At 34.2% G+C, this 17,678-nt stretch overlaps 1 protein-coding gene and 1 long non-coding RNA gene across 2 annotated transcripts; both read right to left on the reverse strand.

Annotated features, from left to right (window-relative positions):
- Positions 1–243: 243 nt before the first annotated feature.
- LOC136028373 (uncharacterized) lies at positions 244–9,516 on the reverse strand. Its single transcript, XR_010617819.1, has 4 exons — positions 8,995–9,516; positions 6,281–6,537; positions 2,582–2,640; positions 244–1,020 (listed from the first exon to the last, which is right to left on the reverse strand). It is a non-coding gene; the product is annotated as an uncharacterized LOC136028373 (long non-coding RNA).
- A 1,549-nt stretch (positions 9,517–11,065) lies between these two features.
- LOC136028372 (microtubule-actin cross-linking factor 1-like) lies at positions 11,066–17,212 on the reverse strand. Its single transcript, XM_065706168.1, has 3 exons — positions 16,669–17,212; positions 13,159–13,583; positions 11,066–11,267 (listed from the first exon to the last, which is right to left on the reverse strand). The coding sequence occupies exons 1-2, from the start codon at positions 16,891–16,893 to the stop codon at positions 13,191–13,193; spliced, it is 618 nt and encodes a 205-aa protein (XP_065562240.1). The 5' UTR covers positions 16,894–17,212; the 3' UTR covers positions 11,066–11,267; positions 13,159–13,190.
- Positions 17,213–17,678: the final 466 nt, after the last annotated feature.

A 17,678-nucleotide genomic window follows, 5' to 3' on the forward strand; every position in this document is an offset into this window, starting at 1 on the left:
TTAAATTGTCTAGATTATCCGGTATTATTTTCAACAGGAATGCGGTTGAATTCTATGGCAAGTGGCTGTAAAGTGGCCGAAGCCTCCTATTAAATACAATAAATGGTCAAGTGACTATATTAGTTATCAATGAACGTAATAACTAATGCAATCTTTTATACACATCTTAACAAAAAAAAAGCTTTAAAAAGCAAACTAACTTATAAAAAAGATGTGTGTGCTACCGGGGTAGGAGGAGTTCAATGAGATAGTCAAACTGAGCTTCTTTTTTCAAAAAATGAGAATGTTGGAATTGTAGTTACCTGTTTGTTCTGGCTTTTGCTCCCCCTTTTAAGCAGACTAAAATTAGAATTGTTAAACTCTACTGTGTTTGTTTTTTTGTTTTTTTTTTCAAGGAGGGTGGATTGGATCAACGGTAGACATTTGGGAGGGGGGGGGCAAAAGTTTTCGATCAAATGTAATTAATATTTAATCAACTTAATAAGTTACTCATTGAGCTAATTCTTTTGCTCTCTACAGGCTTTCCCATTAATAACCGAATATTTTAACGGAAACATTTTTAATTATCATTGATTTAATCTTTTGTTTTATCTTTGATGGTTAAAATGGCTTTCATTTCTGTCTGTGCTTTCTATTCACAGTGCTAAGTGTACCATTGGGCATGTACATCGCTGTTCTAGTAAAAAACAAGAAGCTAAATTGATTGTTTAAAGCTCTAAAATGAACGTTCGTAAACAAAAGAACGCTAACATGAACTACAAATCGAAAGTTTTCACTGGCGTTGTTTTTTTTTGGAGATTTCGGAGAATTTTCATACAGGGAAATAAAGGGAAATCACGGACATGGTAGATATACTGAATCACGTACCTGCAAATCTTTCAAGGAGGCCAAAACGTTTTGAAGTTCGTCCCAGATTTGTTATGCAATGGAAAGGGCTTCTTCCAACGATCTGCCTCGCTCAAATGTAGCATTTACAACATTGTCCCAGAGTTTTAAAAGTTTATCCATCTTTCTTGATATCTTCAAGAAAAAATAAAGTCTATAATGTGGTGTCTAATGATTGTCATATTGACAAAAATCACATATTTATGTCACAAAGACCGGTATAACCCTGCTATTACTATTATGGCTAATGACTCACGGTTATTTTACATTAATATAAAGATATCATAAGCAAAGTAACTTTGTAATGAATTTCATGGCAAGGTAAAAGTAAACTAGGAAAACAATCTTTTTTATTGTTATGATACTTTCGGTAATTTAAGATACTTTCACCATAAAATATGGTTTAATGTGCTATGGTAAAATATATTGGAAATGTGTTTTGGTTTATGACAGTCATAAGCATATAAATCCCAAAATTTAAAAAACGAACAAGTCAATGTTGGGGGAGGGGGAGAAGAAATAATGAATTTTTAATATATAATGCATATATATAGAATATATATCGACAATACATTTAGTCAACTTCAAGATTTAAAATATATCCAGAACCCAACCTTAATCTCATGGTAAGTTTGGAAAACACTGAAAAAACAAACTTATACTCAATACCAAATTATCAAAAATTAATGCCAAAGGTAATTTGACGACTATATCATAATCTGATTAGATTCTTTGAAATATAAAATAAAAAATAGAACATATTATTTTGAATTTGTATAAAATAGATTAATAATATATTACTTTTTACCTTATTGAAACAGGAGCTTAATAAGATACAAGAAGTAAAAATACCACAGGCATTAAAATAAAATAAAAATTGCCTCCTGGATCCGCCCTAAATTTATTCATTCTTGAAAACCATAATTTTCTAAGATTTTTGTTGTGGTTACTAATTATCAATGAAGTTTTAGAACAATGTCACTTTTCTATCAGTGTTGCGACGTTGAACCGTCAAAAAAAATAAGCAATTATGTAAATTCGACATTATTAAATTCCAATTCGATCTTAGCGCCAATCCGGCATCGAACACTTGTTTTTCTTGCTAGAAAAACACGTAACTTTTTTACTAAATATTTTAAAGTTCATTTCGAAAATAAATAGAAAGATTTAAGGTCGAATTTTTGCAACGACTTGTGGTTATCTAAATTCTTCAACCAGGCTTCTTTTATTTTTTAATTCAGTCCCAACAACCACCAAATTAATAATTGAATTTCTGGTTTTTCCTGATCGGAGGTTGCGTCAATTTGTCTTTGCCTTTGGTATTTCAAGGTAAAAAAAAAGAGAAGGAATATTGATATTAAAAATCTATCTTAGCACAGAACTTGGATCAAATTTTTTATTTACAAAAAAATCTCGTGGATTTTTTACTTAAATTTTTCAGTTTATTTCGAAAATATATAGTAAGATTTCAATTCGAATTTATGCTACGGCTTGTGATTATCTAAATTCTTTCATGCTACATCTAAAAGTTGCGGTCTGTAAGAAAAAGAAGTTTTCTTTGTGAAGTTATTTTTTTAATTTTTTGTATACCTTTAAGGGCTTTGCCAGGTTTAAACGCTTTTTTCTCTATTAGCGACACTTTTAACGGCAGGATCATATTTTTAGGGTACTTTAATAAAAAAGAAATGCTGTGTACCTTCATAAAAAAAGTTTGCCAACCAAATGTTTGTGTTCAGAAATTCCAGCGGTCATTTTCTGGAATAAATAAAATTTTGCTCATAAGTACCAAGCACAGTGAAAATAAAATCCTTTTTTCATTCTTTAAGTTAAAAACATATGAGTATATTAAAAAATAGAAAAATTTGGTACTTGCGCAGGGATATTTAAAGGACCAAATATATGACGTTTTGGGTATTTCACTCAGTTTTACCCCAGAAAGTCGCGAAGGAGAGGGGAGGGATCAAAAACCAGATTTAGAACAAATTATTCATATCTTCCTTTCTGTTTCTTTAAAGAATATCAGTTTCCTCATCTTAAGATATTTTTTGTATCCTCATTATACGCAGAAATGGATAAAATTACATAAATCATGTCAAAATAGTCTTAAATGCAACAAACCTGTTTAGTAAGTTGCAGCCGCTACCCACGTCTCTGTATCTGTTCACAAATGGCATAAAACCGACTATTGTCTCTTTGCACTAAGCCTTCTATTGTGGTGGCCCTCTCTCCCCGTGCTCTTTGGCACAACTGCCAAAGAAATGAAAATTCACAAGAAATTACACTCAACACTCAAGATTCCCTACACTCAAGATTCAAATTTCTTTTCTTCCTCTCTACTTATTACTTATTTAACCAAGAAAATATTTTATTTATTATAATTATGTCATACTTTATTACATTATTATATTAATTATATTAAAAAATAACTTATTTCAATTATTTATTTACTTATTTAATATTGAAAGAAAAGAATGTCTTCAAAGAAAAGTAACTCAATTTTAATACAAAAGACCTCCATATGCAGTTGTGTGGTTTTTGGTAATTAAAATAATTTTGTTTAGCACCAAAAAGCTTAAGTAGGTACAACTTCTCTCTGAAGGTGTAGTTGTCGTGTAGTTGTGAAGGTGTAGGTTTAAAGGTAGCTCAATTGCATTCGAGCTATACTCTCAGCCTTGAGTTACCTAATATTTTGTATATATTGGTTATATTGCCTTGAACCTTGTCTTGGGGATCACTAGACATTTATTTTCATGTGTCAGTCTAGGAAAACAGGCAAAAACATGATTCCCTCCAAAAGAGAAACAATCATAATTTTTAACCCTACAAGAGAAAAATCTGAAAATGTTGCGGTTTTCAGAAATGAATAGACCTAAGATGAGTCCAAGCGGCCAAAAATATTTTCACTTTGATGTCCTTGGTATAATTGTTAAAGATTCTTGATGTCTTTGCAAATTCAATAATAAAGCGCAAACGGCATATGGACTCGATCCAAAATATTAACCTTAAGAGATCAAAATAACTCTAAAATTCTTTTCTATTTACCAATTTTAGTATTTGAAACCCGAAATTGCAAAAAAATAAAATATAGTCGGGAGATTAACCAGATCATTCACATTACCAAAAATAGTCCCTAGTCCACACATTCATATTTACCAGCGATAAAATAGTATGGACTGAAGTTTCACATGGACTTCAGTCCGACATCGCTACAATGTCAGTTCTCGGGAATAAAACGTTCTCATATCTGATTTATAAGACTCTAAAATGTAATAAGTACGGAATTGCTAGGACTGATTTCTCAGAATTCACCCCTGTATGCATGGTAGGACAGTATAAAAATAGAAGCATTGTCTCAATAATTCAACTTACTTTTAAAGAGTCCATGGAGCCTATATATTTATAAAGGTCTACGGGCCCTATTATTTTCTAAAGAGTCCACGGGCCATAATAGTCTAATTAGGGACCCAATCCTGTAGATAGATAATCCATAGAAAATACACTATTTGTCAAAAGAGCACTTTTTTGATTTGTGAAACCTAAACATTTAGAGACGCCTACAAGCTAAAATGAAATAGGGATCTTTCGGTTTGAAGCTGATCGTCACCAGCTACAAAATAAAGTCTTAGTCTATACGTTACTATCTACTAACAAGAGCTAAGAGCCCGTATGGCACTTGTGACGAGGCAAGAAGAGCCAAGAGCTCATATGGTATGAGCTCTAACAAAATCCTAAGAATCAATAGATTGATTTAAAAGGAAAATCAAGGGCTTAATGCCGGTCAGGATTTAAAATAAGAGCTGTGAGACATGAATTCTTTCTAAATATCAAATTTTATTAAGATCCGATCACCTATTCGTAAGATAAAAGTACCCTAGTTTTTACGTTTTCCGAGAATTCCAGTTTCCCCCTCCAACTCCCCCCAATGTCACAGAACCTGGTCGGAATTTAAAACTAGAGCTTTAAAGCACAAGATCCTTCTAAATAACAAATTTCATTAAGATCTGGTCACCCTTTCGTAAGTTACAAATACCTCAATTTTCAAGACTTCTGCTAATTTTTCCCGCCAAGTTTAATCCCGATCCCTCCAATCTAAGCGTTTTCCATGATTTTAGGTTCCCCCACCCCAAACTCCCCGCAATGTCACCAGATCTGGTCGGGATTTAAATTAAGAGCTTTGAGACACGATATCCTTCTAAATGTCAAATTTCATTGAGATCCGATCACCCGTTCGTAAGTTAAAAGTACCTCATTTTTCTAATTTTACAAAATTAACCCCCCCCCCAAATATCACAAAGAGAGCGGATCCGTTCCGGTTACGTCAATCATGTATCTAGGACTTGTGCTTATTTTTCCCACCGAGTTTCATCTCGATCCCTCCACTCTAAGTGTTTTCCAAGAATTTAGGTTTCCCCCCCCCCCCCCCCCGATGTCACCAGATCCGATCGGTATTTGAAATAAGAGCTCTGAGACACGATATCTTTCTAAATATCAACTTTCATTGAGATCCGATCACCCGTTCGTAAGTTAAAAATACCTCATTTTTTCTAATTTTTCAAGATTAACCCCCCCCCCCCAACTACACCAAAGAGAGCAAATCCGTTCCAGTCATGTCCATCATGTATCTAGGACTTGTGCTTATTTTTACCACCAAGTTTCATCCCGATCCCTCCACTCTAAGTGTTTTCCAAGATTTTAGGTTTCCCCCTCCAAAATCCCCCAATGTCACCAGATCCGGTCGGGATTTAAAAAACAGCTCTAAGACACGATATCCTTCCAAACATCAAATTTCATTAAGATCTAATCAACCGTTCGTAAGTTAAAAATACTTCAATTTTTTCCGAATTACCGGGCCCCCACTCCCCCCCAGAGGTTCTAATCGGGAAAGGGACTATTTCTAATATAATCTAGTCCGGTCCCTGATACGCCTGCCACATTTCATCGTTCTAGCTTACCTGGAAGTGCCTAAAGTAGCAAAACCGGGACCGACAGAATTTGCGATTGGTATATGTCACTTGGTTAATACCAAGTGCTATAAAAATGAACTAGTTCATATATCAATATGGATTGAGGCTCATATTTCAGTTTTTTATACTTTATTCTTACTATATTCCAGTTTCAACAACATAATTATATTTTTTTCATATTTCTTTTTATAAATTCCATTTTTTTTTTTTATATAAATTGCTCAGAAAGTTCCTTGAAAAAACGAAATCGGACGACTCCTCAGACTTCTTAGAAAAGCAAATTCCAAAGTAAGAATTTTCCAATATATTTTCCAAATTCCAATATGTATATATATATATATATATATATATATATATATATATATATATATATATATATATATATATATATATATATATATATGTTCTTATTAATACTAAAACATACTAACCCACATAGCGGTCAGTGATGTAGACCACTTTATCTGCCAAACCACAGGCCTCTTTTTCACCAACAAGGATCATAAGAGCGGAAGCAGTATCTGAAAGTGTCGCAAAGCCCGATCTTTTTGCCACGATCTCTTCATGCAATAGATCGTGTTCCTAAGTCGCGTTTGAAACTTTTGACTTCATCGGTAGGTACCACTTCCATATCCCTAATTTTCTTCTCATTTTTATCCAACCATTTCATTATAGGAGATAATTGATCCTGGAAGGGATTGAAATAACTTACTCTATGACGCAGAAAAGAGGCAGAGGAGGATGAAGTAAGTTTTTAAATTACCTTTTATATTACATATTGTTTATTATATTATTTTTGTCCATATCCCTAATTTTCTTCCCATTTTTGTCCAACTATTCCATAAAAGGAGATAGTTGATCCTGGTAGATAGATTATTTCAAGACATGAAAAAGGGAAGAGGGGAGGGAGGGTAAGGAATCCTTACTAAGGATTGTGAGGAGGATGAGGGAGAGGAGGGTTATTTTTTATAGTAAGAAACCAATAACAAGAAACTGAAGCTAAGCAAAGGTCAGAAGTCTACTGACAATTTAAAATGGTGGATGTAATACGAAAGTCTTGAGTTAGTCAGATATGCATCAGCAAAGGAAAATAAATAAGATTCTTGTTTCCAATGAATTTTGTGACACTTAACTGCGTCGAAACAAAAACGTTCCAGTTGACAATTAAATTTATTTAATCCCTCTCTTAACACATAATTTCAAGTCCCCTTGCCCCTCCCTCAGGCATCTCTCTTACTCTAAACAAAAGTCTCTGCTTCATCCCCCTAAATGTTGCAGACATTGTTTTTTGGATAGCCTGGATCCAAACAGTGTCTTTTGATTTAACTCCACCCTTTATCCCAATTAATAGTTAGTCCACTTTCAAACAATTGGGGGAACGGAGGCTTTTTCAATTTTTTTAACAAAGATAAAAATAAGGTATTTTTCTTTTAATCTAGCGGGGAGGGGCTTTATATATATTAATATATTTTTTTTTAATAAGAAAAAAGAAAATAACCAAACTCTAAGGGACACAATTGCAACTAGAGATTTGAAGTAATTTTTCAATAGAAAATTAGCTTCAAAAAGAAAATTCTAGCCTATAGAGGACTATGGTTACTAATACGATGCAGTTGGTGGCATGTCAACATACATTTCAGTATTCACTAAAAATGTGCTACATGCTCCAACGTAGGGCTGCGATTCCAAACGTAGGGCACAGGCATAACCCATACTAGAGTACAGGGTAGTAACAAGAGTCCCTCCTTCTAGGTGAAATTTTCACCAATAATTTGTCAGCAGGAATTAAAAATATGGTCTCTGTTTCGACCAGCAAATTAAAAAAATAAGTTATATTCAATATTTGTGGCTTATAGAATAAATATCAAGCAATAAAAGTTACGTTTTTAGAATTAGAAGAAATTCAGCTTTGTATTAATGTCAATAAAACTGAAAGAATGAAAGGATATATATGTCAAAATAGGATAATAGGTATTTCCAAAAAGAGGTCTTTCTAGATAAGTCAATAAACTAATAATTTCAAGTGTTGGATCCTAAATAATTCTAATAATGCAAATATTGAAGCATAGCTTAGAATTTTAGCTATTCATTGATACATATAGTTCTTCTCAATTCCTCTTTGGTAACAAGGTGTGAGGGTTTAGTTTTACATGATTTTGTTCAATTGGATATAGGTTTTTTAACCTATGCAGAAAAATTGTACCTAACACATTTTTATGCAGTGTTGCTAAACTTTACTCCCAACCCCTAACCCCCCAATGATATAACTGAAAAACACCCAACTATATAGCTGAATCATGGGCAGGACATGCACCCTTCGGCAGACTATACTTTACAGCCCTAATTCTGAAAACAACCACATAGTGATCCCGTGCACCCTTCGGATGACTATACTTTATACCATTAATTCTGAAAGTCACATTTTCATGTAATTGACGTTACATTCATATTCATTTAAAAAACAGAAAGATATATGACAGTATTGCAATGACATCATACATTGAGTAAAAGTATTGTATTCAGACAATATTTTTCATTGGTACAAAATAATAAGCCATTAGTACGTCTCGACGAAGACCTGAAAAAATATACCAAGTTAATGACGTTTTAACCTTCCTTCAGGTGAAAAGATGTAAAATTTTGAATAATAAAAAAAAATTTGTCCCAACAAAGGCATCAGGATTTTCGAAATGCATAGATTGGGTAGAGCCAAAAATCATTTGGGTACCATTGCTCTAAATAATTAAGATTAACAAGTCCAAAAATGTAGATCACACTGTGGCTGTAAGAGTGGCTGTAGAGATGTCCTTAGGATAAATTAAAAACAAAACCAACCTTTAAAAAAAACTAAAATAAAAAAGGGCCATTCAATTTCTGGTGTTTTTATGCAGTTGCCCTTTCATTGTTGCATGGAGAGGGCTACCCTTCCATTCGATTTGAATAAATAACTTGAATTTACTCATCTGGATCCTGTTATAATCTAGCTAAAAAGATTAAACATAGCTACTAACTCTTCCCTCTTTTCGTCTTCTTCTTTTTTTTGGGGGGGGGGATCTGTCGACGCCAATTTGTGAACCATATCCAAAAGACCTGACATAGCATACTGTCTACAGAATATGAAGAAAAGCATGAAAAAAAAACTTACCAAGAATTACTTAGCCACACTCATAGCAGTGTTTAGGGCCTGCATTCTTTCATCAGCCATTTGGCTCAAAACGTCAAATCTGGCTACTTGCTCTTGCATCCTTTCTTCCAAATCTTTTTTTCTCTTTTGGTTCAAGTTTCGAGGCTAGGTCGTGACCCATATCCAAAAGAGCGGACATGCTGTGTTGCCGATTGAATAAACATTTCATTAAAAATTTCTGATCTAGAAGATGTGCTTTGACAACTTTGTAATCAGCTGATGGGGTTTTTTATTGGTGACTATTTCTTCGGTGTCAGATAGCCATTTGGCAAGACTGTCTAAAGCTTCCTTGAACTTACCAGATTGAAGGAGACCTTCATCCAATTTTCTCTCTCGTTCGAACAACTAAAAAGAAAAATTGTTTAAAAATCAGACGGTCCTGCATTATAATGGACTAAGTTCCAAAAAAACAGGTTTGAGATAATCGCAGCAAGCAACATCCAAAGCTAAGTGAAAAGAATAAAATCTATTATTCTTAGTTATAGTTCCGGTTGTAGTTTCTTAAACATACCAGCAACAAAGCTTGTCGGATGAGAGGCATAAAAAATACACACAAAAAAACACATAGAATACTTAAATCTGAAATACAACGAACTAGCCGGCGTTACTCGGGAATCCCTAGCAATTATTTGGCATGTTTTAGGTATAACATATGGTACTCTTTATCACTTTACCGCCAATGCACCCTCCTTCCCCCCACAATCTCCCCCCTGCCCATGTTTATTAGATAATACTACTTTCCAGTATTTCCTACTCCAAAAACAATACGTTAAGAAAAAAAAAACCTACTACGCGGCAGACGATGTAACAAATACGCTAGCGAGCATCTAGCGATAAACACAAAAACAATCTAGTATAAATTACTTCAGGATATACGATCCAAGAGCAAGAATGCTCAAATTCGTGCCCCAACATGAAATGACAAAAGAACTAATATTTAATCAAATTTGAGAACCTATAATTGAATGGTTTCTTTGAGAACCCTCGGCCTTAAAGCGTAATTATATCGAGTTACATACAGAAGGCCAGAGGAAGGGGGGATACTCAGAAAAAGATTGATGCAAAAACACAATAAAATGAAATTTCATTAAGATTGATTTATTTTAGCAGTAAATTAACAAGCACAATAAATAAAGGAAGGAAAATTTTTAAGGGACGATGGACTTCCTAGGAAAGAATCCAAGCCAACCATTTAATAAAAAAGTACTTCCATATAACTTTTCCCATATTTGTAAAAATATAAGAAATAGTGAAATGAAAACGAATTTAGATTGAATAAATTTATAATTAAATTAAATGAAAGTATTGAGAACCGGTAAAGCTTTAATAATACTGATAAAATGATAGAAAAAAATTATAAACTTAAAAAGATAAAAATCATAAACGCTATAAAATAAAAGAAAGAAACCCTCCTTCCTAATCTATTATGTTTTCAGATAAGTATAATATAATATTTCAAGCACAAACAGAAGACAGGATGATGCTTGGATACGGAGTTGCCCAAAGTGTTGCTCGAGATGTGCGAGCTGTCTTCTCACCTCAGATGGCAACTAGTTTGGACTTTTTTGGGACTTAATTTGGACAAGGAGATTTGGACTTCTAATTTTTCATAGGTGAAAAGATTGCGAGTCAAATAATAATTAATTGATTTAATCCCTTATTTGGGGCTTCATTGAAATTGACCAGGTTTTAATTATACGAATACAATGGCGTAACCTTGTCAAAATCTTTAGGAAGGGAGGCAAAGTTGGAGCAAATTTTTCCAAATCAAGTGAACAGGACAAAAAATGAACCAAACAGTACCAAAAAGGTAAAGATATACCTGTTTCTGCAGATACTTAAATTATGCAAGCTTATCTTAGTTTTGATAAGATTTTCAAAAAACTGAATTTTAGAAGGGGGGGGATAAACTGGGTTCTAGGGGGCAAACCGAGATATGGGAGGGGCAAATCTGGGTTTTAGCTTTGAGCGGCCTGAAAAATGGTATTTTTCAAAATCTAGGGCGGGGGCTTAAAAAACTAGGAAGGGAAAGCTTCCCGCTTCCAAGTAACACTCCTGAAGAAAGATGAATTCATCTTAGCCTTTTATGTGTTCCATTTCTCATTAATATTCTCTATATCACCTTCCAACTTAGTAGTGGTTACGCCTGGTGCTGCAGATTGAACTAATCCCTGACCAGTGTTGGCTTCCAAGACGGTTTCTTCCAATGAGTTTCTCAGCTTCTCACAGAACTCCTAAAATATTATTTAAAATTATAAAGAAAAAATTATTCTTTAAATCGTGTAAATAAGGATACTTCTACCAATTCAAGATTTATATTCCCTGTATATGTTTTTGATATGTTATTGTCTTTGCGCTCAAGCGGCTTTAATTTTTCAACTTAAGGAGTTAGCCATCATTAAGAGATACAGTTTATCTATCGACCGAATTATATTTTGGAATTTCTAGCGTACGTTTTTATATATATATACAAAAAAAAAAAAAAAAAAAAAAAAAAAAAAAAAAAAAACACCAAGAAACCAAATAACGAGGGTAAATTTTCGTCTAGTGGAGAAGAAGCACGATGAAAAGACAAAGCAAATATTTTTGCAAGAACCTCTGTGCTAAAAAAAAACGGTTAATGAGACAGGGATCGTGTTTACTTTGCATTCCCCTCTCCTCCCTCATTATTATAACAACAAAATAAAAAGGTTTCTTGGAAATGAGAGAATTTTACTATTTTTGATTAAGTTTAGATTATACTCTAGGGAAACGTCTAAAGGAGGTTTGAGAGGGTCAATCATTTTGACCAAAAGCTTCCGTCAATGGATTGACTCAAGTCTATGAACCTATTTGACGCTTGGGTCAAGCGTTGACTGTGACTGATAGAAAGTTTGAATGACTCAATCATTTTGACCAGACACAGTGTGTTAGATTAGCTTCAATCGAGATTGAAGGGTTTGATTGAAGATTCGATTGAAGCTTGAAGCAAAACCTTCAAGATATATATTTTATTTTGAACTTTACCTTTTTTGAAATACTAAACTAAACTTTATGATCAATATAAATTTTACCGTATTTTTAATGCAGCTCTTTTGATTTCACCTGAGATATCGATTTTGATCGGTCAAATCGATTGCTCCCCTTCTCCAATCTCGCTCGAAATATTTGGTGAGATAATTTTAATGTAAACTTATACGAAAAAAGACGAAATTCATACTAGATCAGTTATACTTTCAAAATGTGAATAATTGGCTATCAATAGATCACCCACAGGTTATAGTTTTTTTGCTAATAAAAACCATGGACAAAATTAATTTAAAATTCAAAATTTGAAAAAATTTTTTTTCAACTTTTCTCAATTCATCATCAATGTAACAATGTATATGCGTTATTATATCACGTACACCGTACATAACATCACATATAACATATATATAAATATGCAAAATGTATTTTATATTCCTCTACGAGTGTTTCCAATCGATTAACTTAAATTGGGTGAAATCTTAGAGGAACTGTCTTTTTTTCATGACTTATTAACTAGCTTAAAATTTCTCACGTTTTTTTATATTTATCCATTGTGATACAGGAAAGAAATAAGAAGAATAATAAAAGAATAACGGTAAAAGCACGAAATAAAAAAATCGGTTCATCCCTCCTCGATATGTTCCCAAGATATAAATAGTATCTAGCCGAACTTGTCAAATATTTTGGCTGAATGATTTCTCATTCAGTTCACACATTTATCAACAGGTATTCCCCTAGACTCTTCGGTGAGCATTTGAAAAAATTTATACGGGTTACGATCTCAGACTTCAAAGTAACCAACAGTCCCTCTAAATCGGATATTATCCATTACAAGCAATGATTTATCCCCCACCCTCCCCCATTCTCTCTGGAGGCCAAAAGACGACAAAAAAATCCAAAATTTCAAGTCAATGCCCAAATTCCCACTATAGTTATCTTTTCCACTTTCCCATCGATAAATTACCACTTTTGTTATTTTTTCCACTTACCCGCTTACAATTTCCAACTTCCCACTCACAATTTTTCACTTTTGTCATCTTTTCATTGCAATACACCAAAAAACTAAAATGAGAAAAAAACAAGGGAAAATCATTAAATAAGAACATCTGTTCATACCTTGAACTCAGCTTGTTGCTGCCTGATCAGCTTTAAACAGCTTTAAACTTCACCTCTTCATTGGAAGACTCTTCAATATTGATCAAAACCTTATCCAACAGTCCATAGAAACTTTCCAATTTCCCGAGAACTCTTTCCAATTCATCATTACGAGCTTTCGATCTCTCTTCCAGCTTGAGTATATGCTTTTCCATATTCGTAATCTGATCTGTACTTGATTGAATATCTCTCCCCTGTTTTGTCAGTTTCTCACTTGCGCTGCGAGTCTCCTCAAGATGGTCATGGTACTGCTGCAACCGAGCGAAAAAGTCAGCCACCTGATCCAGCTGTGTTTGAACAACTGGCAACAACCGAGCCGGTGCTTCCATACTGTCAAATTCTTGCTCCAATGAAGATAGATCAGCTGTGACAGATTTGAGCACCTCCTATAAAACAATTAATAAGTATCACATTTTTTTCGTAAACAAAAGGCTGTTTTCCTTGAAGACTCACAAAAGGGGTTCCCGGCAACAGATACTGGTGGTATCATTTCCGGTAGCCCAATGCCTTCTTGATAAAGCAAAAAAAAAGCACTGGGCTGTTTACACCATTTTTGCCGCGTTGTGCAACACAGACATACAACCAGAACACAAACAAGGCTGTCTTCAGTGATAAAATTGGTTTTCGCAAACCGCAGCAAAGATTCTGAAGACCACTTAAACTTTCTAAAGCTGCTTTCGTTTTAAATCAGTGGAGACACGATGCTCAACTCTCTCTTTTCAGGGTTCTTTTAAACTTTCCTTAAGGGACCGACACACGTAACTTTTTCAGGAACAGAATTCACCAGCTCAGTGGGCAAACGATAGTAGTACATAAATAATGCCTTTTCGCGAGATATTCAAATCTAAACATCATGGACATCAATAGTCAACTGTAGGTTATCTTAGTTGGATGATTGATCTCAACTTACTATTTAGTTAAGTTGATTGACATGATTGAAATTTTTATTCGTTTTAATTTTTGATTTCATTTAGAAAATTTCATTAAATTTTAAGCTTTTTCCTTATTAAATTATGAAGTTCTTTGATTATTAACTGTTTGATTACTATTATTATTTAATTCTTTGATTTTTCTGCTGAAGAGAGGGATTTTTGCTGCTGAGGATTGAAGACTTTTTTTTATAATCATGATGAAATTTGACACTGTTTTTGTAAACTGACAATGAATATCTGAAAATTTTTCAAGCTTAAATCGGCACCGTTCTTTGCAAATCAACAACGATTTGGTAAATCCACACCGTAAAAAGCTACATGAGACCAGCCTTTTATTTATCTTCTACTGGCTTTGCATTTTTATTTCATCTTAGATGGAAAGTTCAAATAAACATCTGGAATCTTCGCGGTCACACCTACAGGAGGTGTCTGAGATAATTGTCAAAACCATTTGTTAGGTTTTTTATAACAGGGAGGATCAGCAGAACATCAGCAGAACAAAACGGGTTGTTTTGATACTGTTGACAAATATTCCAGCACCTAGTTTACATGCACCGCGGTTAAAAAAAAAGACAACAAATTGCAAACATGGAAAAAAGTAAATTAGACAAAATATACAGTACAGTCAGCCATACATTTTTATTATTATTGCAGAAATTTCACAGGATGAATAGCTTTCGGTGGGTAACTCAGAAGTTTCATAAATGCTACGAACTTGCATTTTTTTGTATTTTTTTTTTCTTTTAAATTTAAGCTAATAACTTTCGGTAAATATCTTGAATTTTCATAAAATACTATATACTTGTATTTATTTGTTTTTGTGCATTTTACTGTTCTTGGAATTACAATACTTTCATTACACTAATAGCTATAAAATGTTTTCACTTTTTTTTTTCTAAGACGCTTAACACACATAAATTTTATTTTTCGTCATGTTAATATACTTTTCTAGTTTCAGTGTTCATAATTGTTGTGTAAGACTTTCTAATATTATTCGTTTGTATTATCGAAAGCACCCCCTTTATCGTTTCCGTCTGTAATGAAAAGCGGTACTTTTAAAACCTCACCACTACATATCACTCTCAAGAATGAGTTGGTGTGGCATTCTTTCAAGATATTTTAGTGAGGGATGAGACTCCTCCCCCCAGGGATGGTTTGAGGGTTGGCTCTGAGAAACAACAAACATAATAAAAAAAACATGTGTAGATGATGATTTTTTTAGAATAAATATTTTTACCGAAGGTTACGAGGGATATGTTGTCTCTTTGTCCATTTTTTAGGTTACAGTCTAGTTTATTCCATCTTATGAAATAAACAATGCAACAGCAAAATATTTACTTAGACTCATAAATGAGGAAAAAAGGAAGAAAACCTAGCGAACTTAACATTCGATAAAGGACTACGTCCATGCAATAGGAGGGAGGGGTGTAATTAAACTGAAAGCGAATACAAAAATGGTAATCTTAGTATAACATTCCCTTCTCAACTAGCTGCAAAAACAGATCAATTTTTCAACCTTTATGGGAGGAATCAATTTATCAACCCCTTGGTGGGAGGGCGGTAACCAACATTCTCGTGTGACCCTGGAGTAATAGGAACAAATAAAAACCTACTACTGCTAATATCAGTCAACGTGTAGCCACTGGCCGTTTTTGCCAGCGCCTTGACCCTAAGGCGGAGTATTCTTTGGGATACCCTGCCGAGACTGGACAGATTGAGGTCAGTAATTGCTGCCCAAGCGGTCAATCCTCCTCGACACCTGAAGGGCTGACTGTGGCATAAGAAAATATACCTTGAAGAACAATCCAAGGTGGGGAAATGTTCTCTTATTAGAACCAGTTCTGAGGATCAAGCACTACAGCCGCTGACCGCTGGCTCTCCCCTTCAATCTTTCCTGCCCAAACCGGTCTGAAGCTGGTGAGTAGGGTTCTCAACTTCAAGGAAACAAAGGTGGATACCTTGGCACTACCACGGAAGGTTTGTATGCCAAGGAAAAACAGATAGACGAGTCCTATTTCAATTACCAAGCTCGAAAAGGCCCAAATAGCCCCCTGTGTTTGGAAGTGGATGCAATGTGCCTTTGTAGCAAGAGCTTCAATAATTATTTAAGCTCATCCAATGATAACAACAATTATAATAATAATTCCCTATTCTGAACTAAAACAGTATGATGACAAAATTCTTCCTTCACTAAGTTTAAAAAATTTGTATTATTGTATTTCCAAGTCTAGTCCAGTTTAACTGCGTCCAAGCACAGTTCCACAAGGATACGTTATATATTTTAGGTATATAAAAAACATCTTTTTTGGTATTTACATTGAAAAAAAAATCCCTTGTCTCAATTTTGAAAAACATATACCCCTCCCCCAATAATTTAGTGAATTAACACCCCTGAGGGTCAGTGGAACACTTACTACGACAAGAATAAAAACCTTCTTTTTCTATTAAGACTGAGTATAGTCTCAGCCTGAGAACCTCAAATGACACCTCTACTTAGGAATGATATACTTTCAATTATTTTACTAAAATAGAAACTGACCGAAAATTGAGCTGCAGCTCCAAATGCCACTTGCAAAGCAGCACATCTTTCTTCAAGCTGCTGGTGCAGGTCTGCATATCGTCCCCTAATAGCTTCACCTTGGTCTGCAATATGACAGGCGTTTGATCCATGTTTATATGCACCATCTACAAGAGCTTGTGTTGTTCCATCTAGTGCGACAAGCCTCTGATCGAGAGCTATAATTTCCTCTAGAATTGCTTTCATGCACTCAAGTATTTTAGGATCTCGTCCAGTATCGCCCAACGCATCGTGAGGGGAAAGACGATCTTCACACCTCTAAAGAGAGTGATCCAAGTCGCGAAGTTGTTCATTAAAGTCGCCTGTAAAACGAAGCGTTACAATTGTAAATCATTGTAAAAAATTGTAACAAGAAATAGGAGAACGATGAAAAAAGCAGAAAAAAAAAGTTTGATTGTCAAAATTTTGCGCCATTTAAATAAGTGGATTTACATCTAAATGATTATCATCAAATATTTCCTTAACAATCATCCAGGATTTATACGATTTAAAGCAGATTTACGATCTTCAGAGATACAGGGCAATTTGCTTTCATGTGGCATTTTGTTCTGAATCAAGACGCATTTCCGTTAAGTAAAATATTTACACCAGAACAGCAGATTAATCAGCCAGCAGAGAAATTGAAAAACGTTGGCTACTTTTTCGTACAAAAAATAAATAAAATGAAGAGAACAAAAATGACAAACCAAACAAGAATAATTTTCACGACACGTGTAGCCAGTATGGTTTTAGAACCTATCTATGCAAGCTTTTTCTCCTAGTCACTTTACACTTCTCTTTATCCGAGAGTCACTTTCAAGAGATTTGGTTTTCAAGTTAGATACATTGACTTTTCTTGCGCTTTTACTTGACTTGACTCCTGCTCCATGGTAAATGGTGTAGAGTGTGCCGCAAGCTTAGTCCTTTAGCCGTACCGATCTGCAACCATGAGCGGAGGGGGAGAGGCTTGTTAACGATAATGTATGTCATTT

Source organism: Artemia franciscana, chromosome 6 (assembly GCF_032884065.1).
Source record: "Artemia franciscana chromosome 6, ASM3288406v1, whole genome shotgun sequence".
NCBI classification, from domain to species: Eukaryota; Metazoa; Arthropoda; class Branchiopoda; order Anostraca; family Artemiidae; genus Artemia; species Artemia franciscana.